At 37.7% G+C, this 22,697-nt stretch overlaps 1 protein-coding gene and 1 long non-coding RNA gene across 3 annotated transcripts in view; one reads left to right on the forward strand and one right to left on the reverse strand.

The window, feature by feature from the left end:
* Positions 1–13,181: 13,181 nt before the first annotated feature.
* Positions 13,182–17,216, reverse strand: LOC146761135 (uncharacterized). The gene is made up of 2 exons (XR_014945487.1): positions 17,093–17,216; positions 13,182–13,505 (listed from the first exon to the last, which is right to left on the reverse strand). It is a non-coding gene; the product is annotated as an uncharacterized LOC146761135 (long non-coding RNA).
* ADGRA3 (adhesion G protein-coupled receptor A3) overlaps positions 16,430–22,697 on the forward strand; it is a 50,795-nt gene continuing 44,527 nt past the window's right edge. The window contains exon 1 of one of the 2 annotated variants that reach the window (XM_015862794.2): positions 16,430–17,003. In XM_015862794.2, the coding sequence (XP_015718280.2) occupies positions 16,738–17,003 (266 nt within the window). In that variant the 5' untranslated portion in view covers positions 16,430–16,737. The remainder of the gene's footprint in view (positions 17,004–22,697) is intronic. The other variant, XM_015862795.3, reaches the window with a different exon arrangement.

Here is a 22,697-nt window from a genome sequence, read left to right on the forward strand (position 1 = left end):
GAGAAGTTAGTGTGATGACTATAAATTTTATTTATGGTAATATCTAGCTATCTGCATAGGATACTTTACAGCAGCCATTCATTTATCTAGGCACTGGTTTAATCTCACTCCTAAATTTATTTATTATTTTATTTTTAAAAAAGGGGTGATATTCATTTCTGAACTTTTTTCTTACATGCACTTAGTTTTCTAATGAGAAGAGTTTCCAGATGGAACAACAGAAAGAGAGCAATATAAGCACAGAATAACAGTATCAAGTGTTCAAGATGAAGAATCCTTAAAAACAACAACCCCCACAACTGATACCAAATGTCTACACTACAGTAAACAGTTTCCAGCACAAAAAGATTCCAGTGTTGTTAAGCTTAGATACTCTTTCTCTGTTCCTGAAAATATACTATGAAGGAGAAGAGAATCTGTGGAGGAAAGATAAATTATTTCTTAAAAGCCACGAGAAAAGTCAATATCAGGATTAGGAAGACATTTAGATCTTTCATCAGACTAATGTCCTTTTCAGGATAACATCTATCTATAACTTCTGTAATGTCTGTAAAATTATCATCTGTAACTGAATTTCTGTAGAGTTTGAAAAACATGCAGAGGGGTATTTTGTTCTACAGTATGCAGTTAGAAAAACAAAAATGTACTAGAAGATTTTTGTTAGATTTAATTAAAATAAGTTACTGGGCTGATTTGTCCTGGAAAGCGCATGCGGAAAACATGATCAATGGAATAATGGACTCAGATAGTCCTTCAAAAACTGACATTAACAGAACTTTATAAAAAAAAAAAAAAGACTTTAAACTCAAAATCATGCATCTCAGCTCAGCCCATCTGAACATTTTGTTTGCAGTATCTTCTATGTGCTACTGAGTAGATGCTAAAAATGTATCTTTTCATTCATAACTTTGCAATGGCAAGTTTCCTGTACTAGATTTCCTTTGCATTTTAAGTAAAAAAGTTGAATGATTGCCTATTAAACACTACAATACCTCAGACCCTGTGGAGAAGTAAATCTTAAATGTTTGCGTTCACCATACAACCAATTCTAACATCATTTACAGAATTCATGTTTGAGATTACCTTTTTATCATTCAAATTTCTCCCATGAATCTGTCAGAGAAAGAAGTGGTTTTGTAAAATAAATAATTGGAATTGCTGTTTAAGCAAGCTGTGATCACAATCTCATCAGAGGATGGATAAGTATTTGATGGAAGAACTGGAACTTTAAAAGATGTGGCAAACCTATCTGCAAACAATAGCTTTTTTCATTGGACAGCACTATAAACCTGCTATCCTTTTCTGTTGTGGTTTATCTTTGCTGTTGTCCACATATCACCTTAAAATTTATCCTCTTAGCAATCATTAAAACTTGAATACAAACTCTTCTCACACTGTGTTTCTGTACATATAGATATTCATCACTATGATAAATGAAGGGAAGCTTCTGTGAAGGCTGGAAATACCCTGAAAGACTGTTAGCTACCTGAGCCTAACTCAGGGAAATCTATGGGGTAAAACTGTTACCCTGTTCATAGCATTTGACACCTGCAACCTCCCATGAGTTCACTTGTGCTCCTCGCTTTTTTAGACACGTCACTTGATGGTACTTTGACTTACCTAGACCACTGTATAATCTCTTCTAGCTGCTAGTTTCTGAAGTGAAGTCACTACATCGTTTAGTAATATAATTGCTTGCATGTACTTATTCTGAAACACAAATCTCTCCAAAGAAAGAAGAAATAATTCAGGTTTCCAAATATTGCCAATCTCATAATTTTCATTTGATTTTTTTGAAGTTCTACATCTTTCCATGCACAGCCAACATCACTGAAAAATATAAATAGTCTGAGCAATCCATATAACTGTACCAAATAGGAATAGACTGTTAATACAGCACTGAAAGGGGTGCCTATTCCAAGCTAAATTTCTAAGTCTTCAATTATAGGTGTTACATAAACCTCAACAAGAAAAAAAATAATCACAATGCATCATGAGAGAAAAAAAAACAAAACAAACAAACAAACAAACAAAAAAAAAACAAAAAAACAAACTTACATGACTGTTTTTTTGCTGAAATGTAAAACAGTAGGTAAACTTCGGCCAGTGAACACATCTAACAACTTTCAACTATGAAGGTAAAAACTTGGCAGTCCTAACTGGAAAGGACAGAAATAAAACATTAAAGAAATTATAGATGTCATTGTACTCTCTGTCTGAAACACCATTGCTAGTTGCAATGTAGTACAGACAACTGAGCAAGGTGATCTATGAAGCAACAATTGGTTACTAACAGAGGAAAAATGCTAGAAAGACTGCAGCTGAGATCATGGATCATTCAGAAGACCTCCCACTGAAAAAAAGAAGAGAAAAATAAAATCCCATTTAGCTAACTTCAGTGCTTTGCTGAACTGACCCTTGAACCACTAAATCATCAGTTTCCAAATATCCAGCTTTACTAGCCAATTACTCAGCAGAACTTGACACAATCAATGATCTGAAAGTTTTCAGTTGCTTGTATTGATCAAATATAAACACAAAACACAACTGTCAGCTGCTCTGACTTCATTACTGATGAAGTGAAGTTTAAAATAATTAATGAATAATTGGTTGAACATGAAAGAAAGAAGCCTAAATAATATAAAAAAAAGTAAAGATGTTTATCGCTCACTTAATTAATAATTTGTTTTACAATTGATTTTTGAATCATTTGACTGGCAAAAGAAAGGTGTGAACCACAATTACAAGCTTCCTATATTATTCATTTTTTGATTTAAGCATTTCTAAAGTGAAAAAAGTGGGATCTCTGTGGCTGCCACTCTCTCTTCCATCTCAGACAGTGCCATTTATTACAAAATGTGATGGTTGATTACTTTTTGTACAAAAAGGCAGAAGAGAAAATGCTGTGCTATGCAAAGGTAGGGCTTGGACACACAAAGGAATTATTGTAAACTAATGAGCTTCCAGGTGTCAGCTGAGCTTGGGTAACTAACAACATTTGTACTCTTAGCCTGAAGCAAATCTGAAGCAAAACATGTTAGATTAATCTTCAGGGATAGCATCCATCCTCTGTTAGCAGGACCAGCCCCAAACAATGTTTGCAGTGGCTCACCACAAAGAGCAATCTGACTCCCCCTTGTACTGATTTGAGAATGAGAGCAATTCCAACTTTTAATTCAGGAATTTATTTTATCTTCTACATCAACAGAACAATCCAAGATTAAGTTCTATCACACCTTTTGAGAGGAAGATGCAGTAAAACAACGACTACTTTAAAAAAGAGACTCCAGATCAAATTCCATACTGGTTTCACTGGAAAACTTAATGCATGTCCTGCTTGGTCTGTTAAAACAACAATCTAGCTGTTAGAAAATGAATACCTCAGTCCTTAGGGAGAGAAAATACAATGAAAATAACGCTGCTTAAAGGTAGGTAAAAGACAAGGGATTAGCAAGCTGTTACTCTAGTTCTATCTGTCATAAATACTTTTTAAAATTCTTTAGACCAATGTTCTTCTGCTCTGTGGCTGTTGCCATTATTTCCTTGGAATTTAAAATGCCTGTTTTGTTCGGCAAGTGGACGCTAGAAATCTTGGGCTATTAAAAGATGTTGCCAATGTTAACCATTATACAAAGGATTAAATCTTAAATAAGTAGTATTAAAAAGTGACTCTATAAACCTTTATGTTATTGGTACCTCTAAGGTTTTTCAAATAAAAGAAGACCAATATGAGGGATTAATAGTTAAGGTCATGCAAAATCCACTTAATCAGCATGGCTAATTTTAGCTTAAAATAAAGCTTCTGGCAACTATGTGCATTTTGCTTTGGGGCTTTACTTTTGAAGAGGGTGATGAATGCATTTTTGAGGTAAATTTATCTTAACTGGGACTCTACCTAATACTCTTTAGTTGCTGAAAAGGTGATTTTAATACCATTTGCATGTAGGAAAAGAAGGAGGTCTTCAGCTGTGCATCTGTAAGACCCTAAAATAAGCGTTTTATTTTCACATTTGTATAATATACTGCTTGACTGTACATTAGGTGGGGTTCATAAACAATACAGTCATCAACATGGGCATTGATTATGAAGGCAGAATTGTTCCCCGGATATTGCATAACCTATTTAGAAAAAAAGACTACGAAAACTGGAGCTCACTCTGAAGGTATGAATACAATGACTTGCCAGACTATCTGGAGTACAAATGCTGAGAATAAGGGTGTTTCGCTGATAAGTGCAACCTAAGCAAGGCAGATGTACAGAATGTCAGCTCAAGCACCCTAGGCATTTTAAGCCGGAAATATAAACTTGCAAAGACTTACAGCTCTTTGACCCAGCTCCAAAATCACAAAGGATTAGATCATTCCATGCGAAGTGAAGAAGACACAGTTATGCTCTAAGTCAAAATAAAATGATGACCAGCAAGAATCAGGTAAAATCTCGCTGCATATCAGATTGGTGGGGCAAGATGTGGGAAAAGCAAGGATCAGGTGTTTGGTCAATTCAGCTTTCTTAAAACTATGAAAATCTTGAGGGATAAGCTACCTCCAAACAGGAAAAATTAAGGACAATTGTTACCATTCCACAGTGGATTATGAATGAGTTTTCCAATGACAAATGCAAGGCTAGGTTGGCAAAATAAGACTATTGGTTTACAATGACATTATTTCAGTCTCAGGCCTGAATGAAATTTGGGTGTATACCTTCATTAGCTCGTCGCTATTATTTATACAAAGTAATGCTATGGTAAAATGCGTGTCTAAATCCTACTATACCTGCATAAGATAATTTATCACAAGTGGAAGTCCTTTTAGGCACCTTCAGTACAACTTTTTTCCCTGTGATATGAATAAATTAATTGTAATTTATGCAGCTTTGCCTCCCTGTGCCTGCTGTCAAGCCCTGAGAAGGTCATCCCAACATTCCATGTTTCTTAGGGTTTTCTCTATTATTTTTTTTTCACTGAAATCTGTTTAAAAGTTAGAAGCATAAAGGGTGATATACTAGACTGGAGCCAATACGTCCACCTATGCAAATGTTGTGTGTGTGGAAAGTGTTTCAGAAGATGCCCCAGAAGGCATGAACTCACACTGGAACTAATGAACTTTCTCTTGGTCTGTACACATGGTTGAAGAAGGCTGAGACCCTGCAGAGTCTCTTCATGCTTAGTGAAATTATGAAAAGCTGGTAACTGAACCAGAAGCCCCTTGAAAGGAACAGAATCTCAAGAGCAAGTCAGAAGTAATACTTTTCCTTCTTGCGCTAAATTTGTTCTGTAATGAAGGCTGTGAGTAGCTCTGTGCATGTTTTTTTTATTTTTATTTTTTATTTTTTTTTCAGTGCAGCATAGAAGTTTTGAAAGTCTTTCATTACTTGAATAATATGTACGTATGCTAGTCCCACAATAGGATTAAAATATATTTAGATTAGAAAGACCTTCTTCCAGATTGCAAATTGAGATTAGATTGATAATATTAAATGAAGCTGAGGTAATACGTATTGTACTACTTCACTTTGGTAAATATCATTTACCAAAAAATTCTGCCTGTTTAAAATCCTTTTGTTCCTGTCACCTGGTCTTAGTTACAGTCTTTGATTTTTGGCTTAGAACACTGCTTAATGGATCACTGTATTGTAGTCTTTACTACAACAGACGAGAAGAATCTGTATTTCTTTGATGGACAAAGTTGTTAGTAGAGATTTGTGAGAGATATGTCTTTAAATATAAATTATGCTAATAATTCACTTAAAAATCTTCAGGTTTTGGAGTCTCTGTTTCTCACTATAGATTGGCAATTAGAGAACAGTAATTATCAGTAATGAGAATTTGAACTCAAAATTTCTTATGCTGTATTATTATTATTATTATTATTTTTTTTTTTTGGGGGGGGGCATTCATAAAGTATATGTCTATAATTATCTTAACATTTGTTATCTTGTTTTACATACTTACATATCTACAAATGCTGAATGCATTTCTATGGGGTACATCTGAAATACTATTTAAAATTCTTATAGAACTCTTTACATGTGTTTGCATACATGCATGCATGTATTAAAGTATTTCATTTAAAAACAGGAAATATCTACCCTTCCACATCTTCTTGGAAACATTCCTTAATGTTTTTCAAGCTATAAGCTCTGGCCAGACCTCCCTAAATGAGATGCTGTGTGGTTCCTATAAGTGAAAATACTGTTATTTTTGAATAAATCTGTCTAGGTATGCTGTAACAGATGATCTTCTAGAGTAGAAAGTCAAGTATTAGTATCCATTATAACTTACACAGAAGAAAGTTTAAACCTAGATACTTTGTAAACCTTTGCACTCTTCCCTACGTTTGTTACTATGAAACACCAGTTTTTAAAACAAGCTGTTGATTTGCTGGCATTGAAGAAGGGAGACACTTGTTAGGGTGGAATCTTCCCATAAGCTTTTGTGAAAGGTTCCTGGCACATCACTTTCTCAGAAGTGCAAGTGGGATTACTAAGTGGCAGAGTATTCAAATGCCTTGGTAGTCTCTGACTTAGAATCTGAAGTCTTAGAAGTCTGCTGCTTGGTGCGACACGTTGTATCTCATGGCTTCTATTTCCACATTGCAGCATCAACTCCAGCCCTATGTGTTTCCAGTAACAGCAATTCCACAGTCATTCTTATTTACTGTCTAGTATACTCACTGTAAACAGAATTTCCCCTTTGTAATTTCGTATTTGTTCTCAGCAAGCAGTACTTGCAACCTAATTAATGTACATATGTATCTGTAGGCTATTATGCTTTGCTTCCATTTTTTTTTCTATGAAATGAATTTGCCTATGAGTTACTGAGAAATTGAGTTATCAAGAAAAAAAATAGGAACTAAATCAATTCATTTTTATTACAAGTTTTTGAATTTTAAATTAATTTTAGGATAACATTGTGATTGTGCTAGTATGCACATTAATTAGGGAGGGTATCAAAGTTACCTTATTTTTTGTATCTTTACATGCCATAGTTCTACTGCAGAAACCCAATGTAATACTTTTCTATAATTTTAAATATAAACACTTGATCTTGTAACCCCCATCTATTTAATGATGTTTTATCCTTGCCCTTTAAAAAAAATAATTATTCAAGTCATCTGGTACTTTGCTGAAATTAGAAGGCACAGCATTTATGAGTGCAAAGCCATTCCTGATGAAGTCAAAAGCAATGTTGCATTTACTTTAATGCAACATGGGCTATATTAAGGGTACAGAAATTACTGTGACAAAATCTTTACTGACTAGGATTTTATTTGTTGCCTGTATCTCATTGGTTCTATTCATTATATATTAAAATAAGCATTGCAGCAGTCCGTATGGACAGACATAAAATCAACTCTCCATCATTTAATGGTATTTGCTTTTTCTTGTGTAAAAGCTTTTGTTCATTGCATCTCCATATTGTCTGTGCTCTGGATTTATGTCATTTCTACAACCACTGCCTCCTTTCAACACTGTATTTTTACTCTAATATCTAAAATACATTTGTTGTCTTTTTTATCAGATTTGATCAGTGCACACTGTTCAGTTTTGTGCTACCCCTTTTATTTGGTAAGACTGTTCCATAAGAATCTGAAAAACTATTTTAAACTTCTAAAAATTTTATTTTCCTCTAATAGCTACAAAAAATCTTGACAATGGTGAGGAAGCTGATGTGCTTGCTACTGTTGCTAACCAAATATAATGCTAACCAAAAAAATCTCATTGATATCTCCCTTCTCTATCAGCTGTTGTTTCTTGGTCTCTTGTCACATCACAGCTTTTCAGACAAGAACAAGTTTTTGTTCTGTTTTCCAAAATGTTCTCTGAGTTGTCAAAATGAGTAGGTGGGCATGACTGCCAATAATGCACTCTTCTACTATGGTAAAACAAATGAACAAACATAAGAAGCTTTATCATCTTTTATAAAGAAAGCAGAGCAAAAGGTCTTGGAGACAAGATGCCACTAGACATCCCTTTTCACTCAGTCACAACAAAAAGGCACAAACATTTCATGAATCATGACCTTTTTAGGTGGATGAACAGAAATATCAGTCAACAGAAGCAGCATCAATAAATAAATTCAAGATAATCCTGAAGTAATCGAAGCTCTATTTAGACATGCTTTGGAGTATTTAATATGTCTAAATAAAGAAACTCAGCTGTGTAGCAGAAAAATGATGCTGATGTAAACTATTCCATTGCTGGCATGGAACCAAAATGGATGACATTTTTGCTGTTCTGCTTGGTTTCTTTATTTAGGTGCTTCTGCTGCTTTATTGTAGGATGGTTTTGTTTGGGTTGTTTTGGTGTTGTTTTTTTGTTTTTTTTTTTCAACCAAACCCCCTTCACATCAAAATCGATCTATGTAGGTTGTCAAATAATCTAAAATAGTTTTGATCTCTTCCCAGCTATCAGCTCAACAGTTCATAAAGTTTCTCAGTGTTTGATTTATTTACCTGCATATTCATTTTTTGCTGATTCCATCTAATCTGATTTTTTCTGAGAACACTATGTGCAGCCACTATCAGTGTCTTATTAAGAAGTTCTGCATCTACCACTTCACCTGTATGCATTCATTATTCTATCAAAGAAACCAATTAGTTTGGTTTCACTTCATTTGTGCTTTTTACAAATGCACTACCAATTTATCACTGCATTTTCTTCAAGCTGTTTATATACTGATTACTCTTGCTTTGCTAATTCTTCTAGTTGTTTGTCAGGTATTGAAGTTAAATTTAGTGGCCTGTAATTCTTCATCTTTCCTCACTCCTCACTTATTCTCTTCTTTAAAAATTTAATATAATTTAAACCCCAATCCTTTTTGGTTTCCAGAAACATATAAATAAATGGAGGCAGATTTTGAACTAAGCAATAAGCTGTAGCATTTGACTAATGCGATAGAATTTGAGTAATAAATGACTTCAGTGAGCAAAGGAGAAAGTTCTACTCAAACTGTTCAAGAGAAGTGGACTCCACCTTTGGCTCACAAGGCCGTGCCTTCTCTTGTCGACTGTATTTTTTGTTGTCTGCAAGCATGTGTTCAGTTCAGCAAAGTAAAATGTTGACACTGCTTTTTGCTTATTATTTTTGGACCATGAATCAATTGAAATTAAAGAACACTGCTCTAGCCAAAGTAGAGTTGGAGCTACAACATTAGTGTTACAGCAGAACAGTAAGAAATAGCATGCCAAGAGCCAGAGATGATGTAATCTTTGGCTTCATGTGAGAGAAAAATTAAGTCCTATCAAGACAAAGAATATGGGCACTGTTTTGAAAGGGCAGAGTAATATAAAATATTTGGTTCTTAAGTAGCTGAGGATTGATCCACAAAGACATTTATTACTTAAATCTCATCAGCTTGTGGGATATTGGCCTTAAACTCAATGCTCAGCTGCAAACAGCTAAACAGTTTACAGGGTGGTAAATCTGTCTATATTACTCCTTTAGCTAACACAATTTAACTCTTTTTAAACACTCCCTGTTCCCACAGACTGGACAAGATTAGGAAGCTCATACTCTTTCAAGGCAGTTGCTATCATTAGCTCCCTCAATATCTGCTTTCATGGGAAAGAGCACACAGGCTGATCATAACCCTAGAGGGAAGAGCTCTCACTAACACTATTTTATTCCTGCAGCAAATATTAAGATCTATGCATCAAACCTGAAGCTAGCCGCACAGCTCAAAGCCAATTGGCATTCCAGGAATGGGCTTTTTACAGCAATCCTTCCCACTCACCTCATGCCAGCTTCCATCCTGCTTTGTGACTTTATGTGCCAGCAACAGGTAGTTAGTTTGATACACCTGGCTTACAGTGAGAGGAAAACCTACAACAAGGTATCACAAACTTAAAATGAATACAGCCCAGATGTAAAATGCTGGAAAATAGGAACTAATGGATATTACATAATGAAATAACAGGCCTGCAAAGGAATGGAGAAAATGCAGTTCAAAACTGCATATTTCATATCTGGAAGTCTTGTGCCTTGTGAAAAGAACACACTTGTTTTTAACTCATCACTGTGACCATGAAGAATGAAATACATCTATAAAGCATATATATATATGTATATATTTGCAATGTTCAATTATCTTGCAGCTGAGATTCCAAGGAGAGTCTGCTAAGCATAGCTCTTACTCAGAGAAGTACACTTTAATATGTCTTTCAAAGCTGAACAAATTTCAGAGAACAGATGCAGTATTACTGTTGTGAAAGTATTCAAAGCATTATGACCTGTGCAAACTTTTAATCTGGAAAAGCATAGCGAAAGTCAACACGCAATTTAATTGTTCAACAGGAAAAAAATTCTAAATTAACATCTGCCATTTTCTAAGTACACCTCCTAAGTGCATTTGAGCTCATTCTTTCTTGACACAAAGTTTGAATGATTGAGTCAACTTCAGAGATATAATTTCTCTCAGAGTGCTGTAACACCTTACCAAACATAATTCTGATTTAAAAGAAATCTGAGCTACATATTAAAATTAAGATACATGTTATTTGGATTAAGTCTTCAATAAATAATGCAACGGAAGTTTTCTTACGGTAAGATGTTTCTAGTGTCTCTTATGAGAGACTTCATTCTGGAAAATTCCATAATATTTTCATTCTAAGCTGGGAAATAAATAATGGGGCATGATGTGATGGATAAGAAGTTCAGGGTAACAATTCAGATCTGTTAGGATTGTAGCAGAGCCACTTGCATGGAACTTAGATAAGAACTTGTACAGAACTAGCTAATGTCCAGAACAACCTGAAGGGAATACTTTTCCAAGAGAAGCAATGAATTTTCCAGCTCTGGGTCTTCTGAAAAATATTCTTTGAAAGCTTCCATTGGATACAATTTATTGAGGTCAATAAAGACTTTTAATAGTTTTTTGTAGTATATGTTAGACTACATGACACAACAACTAACATTAATTGCAATTAATCTTGTTCTTTTCTCCAATGAAACATCTTAGTCCACAGATCAGAACTCTGACACCAGTTATTGCTCATTGCTATGCAGTCTTTTAGCAAAAAGCAGAATCTAATCAAATTTGTTATTCAGTAGACTGCAAGAGACAAAGTTACTATTTGATCAATTCTGCGGTGATCCTGGTTCATTTAGAGGGGAAAAATATTCTGTAAATTTTTAGCCTTACATCTCATTCTGAGAGATGGCCATTTCTTAAATTCACAATATGCGTATCTCACAGTATAATTTGGACTCAGTGACTGTGACAGTTGGATGAATGTCAGTTCTTTCAGTCAAAAGGGACTAACTTTCCTAAACAAATATGTGATGTTTTGTTATCTCCAGGTACTGCTAATGATGATGGAAGGAAATGGGAGAAAAGCTCTAATACTGCTATTAGCAGAGGAGCTTGGCAAACCATGATCCACAGCAGTAAGTAAGTATTCTAAATGAAATAAATTTACTCAGTCTTTAACACTAATTTTAATGAAAAAATATGAAACAAAGATCAGATCTGCTGGGAAAATAGGTAACCTTTTAAACTGATGTTCCCTGAGCCACAGTTAATTTAGATTTAATAGGACAGTTAATGCATGTTATTTGAATACTGATTATTAAATATTCACAAAGGATTAAAAGTTATGTAATAGATTCATAATTGTGAATTTGATATGGACCCATTGCATAGCCACAATACTCTGCAAATATGTTTAAGTGTGTAGTTGCTATTTATTTTAGATATTTTAACAGTTTTATGAAGTCTAAATTAAATACTTAAATCTCAATTGAAAAAGTTTCAAAGAAATGCAAAGCAGAACATGGGAGGTGTTTATTTTGCTGTGTTTATCACAATAAAATCCAGCAGTTGCAAACCAACAAAAATGTGGATAGTCTGTGAGGTCTGCTTGAGTAAAAAGTTTTCACTGGATGACTTCACTGCTAAAATGCCTATGAAAGTAAATAGGTGTCAGGATGATGAAGTATCCAAAAAGCAGGATCCAGAAATTTTGCTGTTGACATCAAAATGCGTTTTTCCCCACTTCCATTCTCCTTAGAAGAAAACTTGTAATGATGTATTAATTGCTATTTATTATGCTTTCTATTGCTTCATTTTTTATGACTTGTGATTGCTTACCAGAAGTAAAAGAAATTCTGCAGATAAAATGTACTAGGATAAAAGACCCTTATGAGCCTCGCTGCAGATTTTTCAGACAATGTTTTTATTGTAATTGAGGCTGGCACAAAGAACACTTCTCTGATGACAGGAGCGGTAGCTCTGAGATCAGACAGGCATGCTATAACCTCTGCTGTGGCTCCACCTGCTGAAAGGTACAGGTTTGAGATCAGGAGTATCATGGTTAAGACACATCCTATCCACCTCTGCATTTTTCACATCTCTGTGTGGTACTAGCTGTGCCATGTGTCTTTATAGAATATAGGGTATACATGCATCTTGGTTACTTGGCAACAAAAATCAAGCTTTTGTCAAAAGAACAACATGGTACTAGTTGCCATCAACATGCCTGTAGCTCCTGCTCCATCACCTGGGTGTAGGTATACCTCTGAGCCTAGATGTGCTTCTCATTATCCTCCCATTTTACTTTTTTTTCCCTTTTTCATTTTCTATGTGTTGCCCACAGGCTGGCATGGTACTGCAGGACACTGAGCTACAGTCAGTGTGGTACCCAAGACTTCTTGCCTCTGGCCAATGTAGCTTTTTATTTTAACAACCACATTAGCTTTTCACCTTTTTACTTTTTTCCCTTCAGGGTTTTCTGCCTCAATTTTAGATATTTGCAATGGAAAAGAAATAGAATCTCTTGTTTCAGGAGCCATTATGCAGCCAATAAAATTCAGACTTTTCTAGAGTTAGTGTACTGTAAAATCTAAGGTAATAAGAATTAGGAGTGAAGGGAATTCTTCAAAGTATTAATGTTAAGGAAGTTCAACTTCTGAACCATTCAAATGCTTAAGCATAAAACAGCTTTTCTTTCATGTGTTGTTCACACAACAGTGCAAATCCCCATCTATCTGGCTAGACATAATGACCTTCATCTTGGAATACCATTTCCTAGTTTTCAGCAATAAGCACTGATGTGTTAGTAACTAAGTAGTTCAGCTAGTGTTTTCCCTGTTAGTTTTTCCCCCCATATCTGTGTGCTTGGATTCTTTGTCCAATATCTATTAGAATATTTATTAAAGTATAACAAGGAATAGAAGAAAAACGTTTATTTCCATTTTTATTAGTAGCTTAGTGCTTGGAAGCCTCTAAGCTTATTAATGCTGAGTAATGTGCCCTTGCAGCCCCAGAAGTCAACCATATCCTGAGCTGCATCAAAAGCGTGGCCAGCAGTGCAAGGGAGGTGATCCTGCCCCTTTGCTCTGTGCTGGTGAGGATTCACCTGGAGTACTGCATCCAGATATAGAGTCCTCAGTACAGGGGAGACGTGGACCTGTTGGAGTGCATCCAAAGGAGAGCCACAAAAATGATCCAAAGGATGTAACACCTCTGAAGTGACCTGATAGTGGCTTTTCAGTGTCTAAAGGGAACCTACAAGATAGAAGGAGACTCTTTAGCAGGTCTGTGGTGACATTATAAGGGGAAATGGCACAACATATTTTACATGTTTCTGTGCAGCATATACTGTTTTGAAAAATTAAGCAATGAGACTGTATTCCACAGCCAGTGTTTGAACTACAATTGCAGACTAGAAACAGCAGAGGAGGAATGAAGTCCCTGTATGAACCGACAGATATGGGGTTTTTTTTCTTCACTGAAGGCAAAGAAAATATAGAAAATCGAGCATGAAACTCTTCAGGGCCTAGCTGTTTGTTGTTGTTGTTGTTTTTCTGCAGAATTGCATATGGTGATATTTCAGGTTTTAACATATAAAATTTTACTATGAAATTGTGGCCTAACTCAGGATTTATTGCAAACCAAAACCAGAGACTTCTAAGTAAACAACTTCGAGAGCAGTCTCCTTTTATGCAGTTCCAAAAAGTTTTCCATAAGAAGTTTGCAAACAAGCCAACTAACATTTGGGGTTCCGCCAAAGCATTCTTGGAATACTCAAGTCTACTTAAAGGAACAACTAGGTAAAGTAAATGGAAGATAGTTTTTCTTTGAATTTCTCTACCGAGTCTAAAAGCTATACTTTATCCTGTAGAATTACTGATGCTGAAGATCTCTAACCCCTGATCAGAGCAGTGTCCAGTTTTTTGTATCCAACACATCAAAACAGATACATGTCTGGGAATGCCTATATTTGTCACAAGCAGAACTTGGTCTAACCAAGTGAACTGACAGAGGCAAGAATGTAATAATACAACCTGCAGGTATGTAGGAAGTACTTGCTGTATAAAGGCAACTCTGTGCCTGCTGGATTTAGTGGTTAATAGCAAGCCAGCATTTGCCAGCAGTTATCATCACCTCTGTCTATTTGGAATAATAAATAACCACAGTATTGCAGACATAGCTAAGGGCAACCAAATGCTTCTTTTTCCTTGGTGATTGCTGTAGCTAACAAAACATAACTGATGATATCCCAATCCATTAAGGAAAGAGATGAAATGTGGTAGGTTGTTTATTTTTTTTCTATAGCAATCACTACATAATGAACAGAGGGAAAATTAATTTTCAAAGCAAAACATATTAGGGGTAATTTAATGAAGGTGAGGAAAACAACAGAAAAGCACAGAAAGTACTTGTTCACAATCTGGAAGCAAAACACGTTCAAAAAAGTTTAAGTGTCACCTCAAGTAAAGCACTGCCAGTAACAACAGGATTACCAACACTGACAGGAAATTATGAGATTGAGGGAAAGAAGAGGGTTTACTTCAGTTCATGAAAAATAATAAAAAATTGCAGAAAGATACGATATTTTCTGAGTAGTTGCTGTTTTGGCTATATTCTTTGAGTCTCGGGTACTGTTTGCCTTCTCTTTTTGCACATATATCAGCTCCTATAATAAAAGATATTGCCTTCCCCTACAAATCTTGTCTTTCCTGAAGTTCCAGCTTACTTTGCTGCCAAGGTTGCACTCCCTTTGCTAGTGTTCTCACCTTGCTCCAGCTACTACTTTAATCCTGTCCTGAGCTGACTCACTACATAACTCGACAGAAAATCAGGAAAAAAAAAGATTTTACTTTATTATTATTTTTTTAATGGTTAGTTGTTGAGTTGAATCTGTTCATTGTACAATCAGATTACTACCACAGGTAGAGCAAGAGACAGGATATATAACCTAAAGCTAGAGGGGGATGGAAAATCCAAGAGGAATGGGACTTCTTTGTTTTTGAAGCATCTGCAGAACATAATCTCATCCTTACACCCTTAGACCAAAACTACAATACAGGTAGTGATCTAATAAACTTGACCAGAGTATATTACAGTTCCAAAATAATCTTCTCAAATCTTTAGCACAGAATGGAACTGTAGTATGTGCACTAAGGAAAAAAGAGGGTAAAAGCACAAGCCTCCAAGAATATCTTTTGCTTAAAACCTTCAAGGTTTTGATAGAGCATATTTTATTTTGAAACTCCTGGTGCTAGACCAAAAGTGATGGGATTCTATGATGCAAAGCGTTGATCCAATAGAATTTCACCTTGCAGCTTGAATTTGTTTAAAACAAAGGCCTAAGCTGAAGAATTAACTTTCTACTGCTGAGCTATATGCTAAACATATATATATATTCTTATAGTTGGCACAATAGCAACATAAGAGCTGAATATTATCCATTTTATATTTTGTGCCCTGACCTAATTTAACTCAAGTGTAATTTTGGTGTGGCATTTCAATTCAGATCAGGTCAGTCTTGCTGTGTGACTCCATGACTAATGCTAATGCTCAAGAAGGCATAGCCTGTGCATGCTGGTCAACAACTTCATTAAGTGGGACAGGCTTCATTTCATGTGAGAGGCCAGACAAATGAGAAAACACAAAGGTAGGTAAGGTGCATGGTAGCTAAAGAGTATCTACAACATGCCCAAGTAATGGTGATACTGTTATTGAAGCCTTGTTCCACCTGCCCCATCCACAGTTGCGATTCTTTGCCTGTATCTTTTATTAGGCTGCATTTAAAACTAGGCTGCATTTAATCAGAGGCGTTCCAAGTTAATCAAAGAAACTGTACATTAAAGATTTTGTTAGCCTCATTTTGGTAGCTGTTATGGCCAACATAGAGTACTGTGTTTCTGTGGCGTAGTGGGTATTCTGAAGGACGCTACGCAAACTGCATTGCTGCACAAGGAGAACATGGGCCACGAAGCATCACCGTCCCGCAGAGAGCTGGGGACACGAAGGCGGACAGAAACAGAGTCATCGCCAGGGCAGCAAACTACACCGTGCACACAGAGCATCCACCCAGGCCATTTCAGCCCCATTTCACGAGGCCGCAGCCATCACCTCCCTCCTCCATGGAGCGGCACCGCTCCACCGTGCCCCCTCAGCCCGCGACGCGCAGGCGCAATGAGGACGGCCACGGCGGCGGCGCTTGCGCAGCGCGGCCGGGGCCCATCGGGCGCTCAAGCCGCGGGGCTCTCCCAGCGGCGGAAGGCGGCGCTGCTGCCGCTGCGCGGGGCTCCCGGCCCCGACACAAAGACGAGGGCGGGTACGGCGGTGGCAGCTCCGGCCCGCCACCCCCCGGCACCACATGGCGGCGGAGCTGCGGCCGCGCCTAGCGCCGCCCCCGCGGAGCTAAGCGAGGGCCCGCGAGCCGCGCTCCCTCCTCGCTCCTCTCCTCATCCGGCACCTCCGGGAGGAACGGGGCCGGGCCCCGAGCGCCATGCTGCCCCCGTTCCGTCGCGCTCCGTGCCGCCCACTTCGCTCCCGTGCCCGCCGCCCTGCGCGCCTCCTGGCCGCGCTCCTTCTGCTGGCGGCCCTGAGGGGCGGCGGCACCGCGCTGCCCCCGGGCTGTAAGTACGACGGGCGCCCCAAAAGCTCCGGCAAAGCGGCGGCTGGCGGCCCGCTGGAAGTGAAGGTGGTGTGCAGCAACCTGGAGCTCGCTCACGTCCTGCCTCCCGAGGCGCTGCCCAACCGGACGGTCACGCTGTGAGTACGGTACCGGGGGTGGTGGTTTTGGGATGGAGGGGGGAAGGGAAGCGGTTTGTAAAGCGCTGTGCGGGGTGGTCCCTTCTCACCGTGCATTGTCCCCGTGCTCCCAGCTCCGACCTAACTTCGGCTTACGTTGAGGCGTGCTGTTCCTACGTGGAGCTCATCCATTTGAATAACAAGTTTCAAGCAGGATGTGCAGCTTTTTCCAAACTAAGTAACGTGTTGCTGCTCTTCACAGGGAGGGTTTATGAGTTGTTTTTCTTTTCTTCCTGAGACACTAACCGATGATGTGCAGTAACACTTTCATCAGTGATGGCCCGAAAACTTGTGATCTTATTTTAGGGAGCCTGTACTACTATGGGAGATCCAAGTGTGATTGAGTCACATGAAGGAAAGTTAATGGAAAGTGACTATAGCATAGGGTCTGGCTTAATATGCTTACTTGTTTGGCTGGAATGAGTGTCTCCAGCAATGAGACATCCACCACATCTCTGGGCAGCCTTTTAACGCTGTCTCGCCACCCTCATTGTAAACAACATTTTCTTTATACCCAATCTAAATCTCTCCTCTTTTCGTTTGAAACCATTTCCCCATGTCCCATCACAACAGACCCTGCTGAAGTGTCTGTACCTTTCTTTCTTGTAGGTTTCCTTTAGATACTGAAAAGCTGCTGTCAGGTCACTTCAGAGCCTTCTCCAGGCTGAACGGCCCCAGATCTCCCAGGCTGTTCTCATAGGAGAGGTGTTCCATCCCTTGGATCATTTTTGTGGCCCTCCTCTAGACATGCTCTAAATGAATGTACTTTTGTTCTGAGAACAACAGTTTGACTGTTGCCTTTGCAAACTTTGACAGCACTTAAGCCTGATGGAGGGGCTTCTTTGAGAGGTTAGAGTGTACCCCAGTAAGGGCCTGTCAGTGGAAAGGGGAAGACCAAAAAAGAGGGGCCTGTGTTGTTGCCCTCAGCTTGTCAGTATGCAGGGGGTCGGAATATTTCTCAACGATCTGTCAGAAATGACCAGAAATATTCACATGTGAAGTTCCTGAAGTAGAAAGGAAAGCAAAAAGTGAAAGGTGACAGCTCTTTGATCAACGAATTGATTTTGGCTTTTGTTATCTGTAAGTGCCATGCAGCTGATTAGCTGTTAAAAATACAGTATTATCCACACACACGCACAAATGAAGAAAAGAGAAGGAAAAAAAAGTATGTGTTAGTCTGGGTGATACGCTGAAGTTGACAGTGGGGGTCCTTTGATACGAAAAGCTGGGAGTCACAGCCATGATTGCTGTGAAAGACAAGCAGATATCAAATATAGCATCCTTGCTGTGAATGGACCTTTGTTCATAACTGTAGTGACAGAAGAATTTGGAAGAATTCATTTCATTTTGATTCTTCATACTCCTTTGTTATCTAGAGCATATCTTCATACAGTAATTAGTTGCTTTCATTTCTAACCAGCCCTTGAAGTGCATGACTACTTCTGAAACAGATCTTCCCTTCAGTACTCCTAACTTTTTAAATGACTTAACCAGAAAACACGTTGTTTATTACTGTTTTCTCTAGTGAGTATCATAGCGGTGTTGATAGAGTCAATATGAATGCACACTTTGAAATATTACTTAAATTTCAGACAAAGACTATTAAACTGATGCGTTTGATTTTTCTGAGTGAAGACGGTGCTTGTTGTGTTTTAGAATCTTTCAGGTTTCCTCAGGTATAACTTTCCATATCTCTGAGATCCTTTTACTGAGTCATCATTAACCTGGTTAGAAGATGTTGGTGATTTATGAGTTGGGTTGCCATGTGCCATTATGTGCAATTTCATTAACATGTTCTTTAATAGAGGCTGAGTTATTTTGGAAAAAGATTAGATAACAATTCACTTTTTTTGTTGGTTTTTTTCTCTCCAAGCTGCTTTTGAACTGCAGTAGTTGGTGGGGAGTGGAAAGTTTTCTGATTAGAGTCAAGCTGCCCTGAATTATCTTGAATCTTGATTCTTGTGGGATTCTTCTATTAAGATAAGACCTACTTCTATTATAGCTTTTTGGATTAGTGGATCACTACAGAGATAAGCAGCTGAAAATAGATCACTGTTGTGTAAATCAGCTATGTTTTAATTCAGTTAATTTTGTTAGGAAATGGCTGGCTTTTGATTGCTGCAGAACTTTTCTTTGCTCTAGTAACTTAGGTTACTACTGGTTACACCTACTAAGAATCTGTAGTTACTATTCAGGAGAAAAAAACCCTAACAATTTCAATGAATAAAGTATAAAGTAAGTTTGCTTTTTGGTTGAAGGAGGAAAACAAACACTGAAATGAGTGCTTTAAAGTATAGAGAGATGTGTACAGGAGAATAAGTAATGTTTAGGATTTAGGACTGTAAATTGAGATTCTTTTCCGTTCTGATTAGAATTAGCTGGTGCTTTACTAAGCAGTTACTCACATTCATCTTAAAATATGACCTTTAGATACTGCCAAGGAAGGGACTTGTAGCATTATATAATAAAAAGTGATTGGGATGCAAATGAAGGGTGTACCTACATGAACATTCACAGATTGCTTTGACCTTTGTAGTTTAACCGGCCAGATGAGATGTTTTTGGTGTGGAGATAATATAACTGGATGAATGTAACTTCATTCTTTGTCTACTATATTTCAGTAGATACTGAAGTCACTGCCATGATTCATGTTTAAGTAAGGAGTAGGAGCATGTTATATACCTCTTGCAGTAGAAGTTTGAGATAAGATAACCACTGCTGCCGCTTCATTTATGCAAGCTCAACTGATGATTTCACAACTTTTTCTGTTGAACAAAGTGCTATCCTACTGAAGACAAGCCAGTGAAGTTAAAATCCTTGTTGAGAATTTTAGTCGCCGATTTACATAAGTTATAGGAATGTAAATGAACGGAGGAAATGCATGTATATTCAGTGAAGAACCATGTTTCTGAAACAGGAGCTTTACTGACCTACAAACAGCTTTGCATAGCCACAGGTTCTGAAAGGAAGACATGAATATCAGTGTTTGCACTTGCAAGTGTCAGCATTTACAAGCCATTGCATTAGCCGGAATTTGTGTTCACAACTGTTCAAAGCTACAGTTAACTTAAATTGTTAATCTAAAAATGTCACACTAAAAACAGTTAATCTAAAAATGTCACATTTTACCTGCTTCCCCAATATGAGTATCAAGCTCCATCCATTAGGCAACTTAAGGGCGTATTTATTTGGCCTTTCAAGTACTTTGAAAGCTTTTCTATTTATTTATTTATTTTTAACTCAAATTCCTAAATTCTCAGCTTTTCATAGCAAAAGGTCACTCACATCACAAGGAATCAGTCCTATCACAGCATGTGATTTTCACTGTAATTACAGTAACTGTGTGTAGTTACATGAGTAATTTTTTCCTGCTTGCAGTAAATGGATCTTCAAGTTCTAAAAATAAAGCATATTGTTATTATACAGTGACTTATATTTATGGTTATTAATACTCTTCCTTTTTTAAGGTGTCATCTGTTGCTTTGCTGAACTATTTTGATTAATTTGTTTTCCTTTGTAGAGCTTTTGTTATGTGTTAGAAAAAGCGTCCTTTATAAGAAGAAATGTCAAACAGGAAAAACTGGCAGAGTAAATGTATTCAGTGGAAGTTTCCCTCTTCTTTCTTTTCAAGTACATTTCCATTATTAACTTGAATGGTACTCTTGACAGCTAATCCCTTTTTTGTTAATGTAGTCTATCTGAGACTGTTGTAAGTGCTCTGTACTAATAACTTCAACAGTGATAACATTTTTTGAAGACGCAAAGGGCTAATAACTCCCATTAAAACTTATCTTAAAATTTTCTTCAGTTATTGGATACGTGAACTGTACAAAATATGTGTTTCTCAAGAACACACGGAAATACGGAGACAGTGCAGTACTTGAGAGTTATTGAATTACCCAGGTTGGAAAAGCCCTTGAAGATCATCAAGTACAACCACAGCCTAACCAGTACCCTAACTCTAACAACCCTACACTAAATCATATCCCTGAGTACCACATCCAAATGGCTCTTAAACACAACCAGGGATGGCGATTCAACCACCTCCCTGGGGAGCCTATTCCAGTACCCTTTCTGTAAAGAATTTCTTCCTAATATCCAACCTAAAAATCATCACATCCACAATTTACCGGTGACATCCAACCTGCAAGAGTTGTTGGTGGTGTTTCAATTTCTGTTATTCTTGTAGACCTATACAGTATATGCTTATCATTCGTGTATATTTGAGCATCGCATGGAAACTTAGGTCACAAATTAACCAGCATTTTCTTCTAATTTGTAATATTTTCTTCTACCTAAATAACTACTATCATTCTGTTCTTTATTATATGTGCACTGGGGTACTCAAATTTCTGTAGTGTTCTGCTGTTTCTTGCAGTGTTGTAGTAATTTCTTTAACATATATAGTGAATATATGGTGATATATACGTATATGGTGAACAGATATGGCCTTTATGCGTACATTTCAATGTGCTGTTCACTGTTTAGCTTCAAGAACTCGTCCTTTCAACTTTGGTTCTAACACTTCCCTTGCATGTCTGGGATGTTGGAGCTTTGTTGGGTGAGCAGAAACCATGACTGGCAGCTGGGGAGGGGTAAAGGAAATGGGAGCTTTTTTGCATGCACTTGGTAATGGAGGTGGGAGATCATTAGGCCTCTGGAAGCAGTAAAAGTAGAGTTAATAAGGTACAGAAGGAGTACAACTGGTTTAGTGAGAGGTGAACAAGAGTCCTTGGAAATAGAACTGGTACCCAGGAAATCTTTGTACATTTAGGAACTGCTTGCTATGAGGAAATGGACCATCAAGCAGTACCTTGGAAAACTGTTCTGTTTTTGTCTGTGTGATGTGGTATTGCCATCTGAGGAGATGCGCAAGACTTCTCTGTCAGATTAAAAAGCTAATTTGTTATGAGTTAAACCGTGTTGTTACAGAACAGATTTAACCCTGAAACTTAGCAATTGGCAGAATTTGCTCAGCAGTTGTGCTCAGATTTCTGAAATCATCCTGTCAGAAAGAACCTAACCCTATCTGCTGCCTCAGAGTTGTGTTTCAGGGCAACAGCAGCCCTCAAAAGGAACCCTCACAACAGTGTTGATGGTCTCATTAAACCTGCTTCTTTCTGTGGTTGGCAGTCAGTAGGTGTGTTACAGTTCTGTGCTGGAGACTGGAGCCCCTTCCTCTTGCCCTCCCTGCTTTTGATGCAGCAATGGTTTGGAGCAAGGGACAGGAAAGTAAAGTCTCCCTGCTGACAGCAGAAAGTGACATCCATGTTAGCTGGCTGAAATGCTGCAGCCCGAGCAGGCATGCCAGGCATGCACCTTTACCTCCAGGCTCTGGCTCTGTGGGTGGCTTGCTCTTGCTTCTCTGTATGCCTCCACGTGCAGTCAGTCCAAGGAACTAAACTGTTCCAAACCTGTTAACTTCAATAGGGCTGGGATATAAATTATTGTGCAAATGTGTCTGCATGTTGGCAGTTGACAGGAAGTACCTGCAAACATGTCTAGACAAATCATGTCTAGACAAAGTACTTTCTTATCGGGTAATGTACTCACTGGAAATATAAATACATGAGACTGTGGGTTTGACAGCATATGCTATAATTAATACTTCTGTGATAGGACTTAAGCTGCTACAGCCAATACATTCTCTAAGTT

This window comes from Coturnix japonica, chromosome 4 (assembly GCF_054131305.1).
Source record: "Coturnix japonica strain WE chromosome 4, WE-NBRP24, whole genome shotgun sequence".
NCBI lineage: Eukaryota > Metazoa > Chordata > Aves > Galliformes > Phasianidae > Coturnix > Coturnix japonica.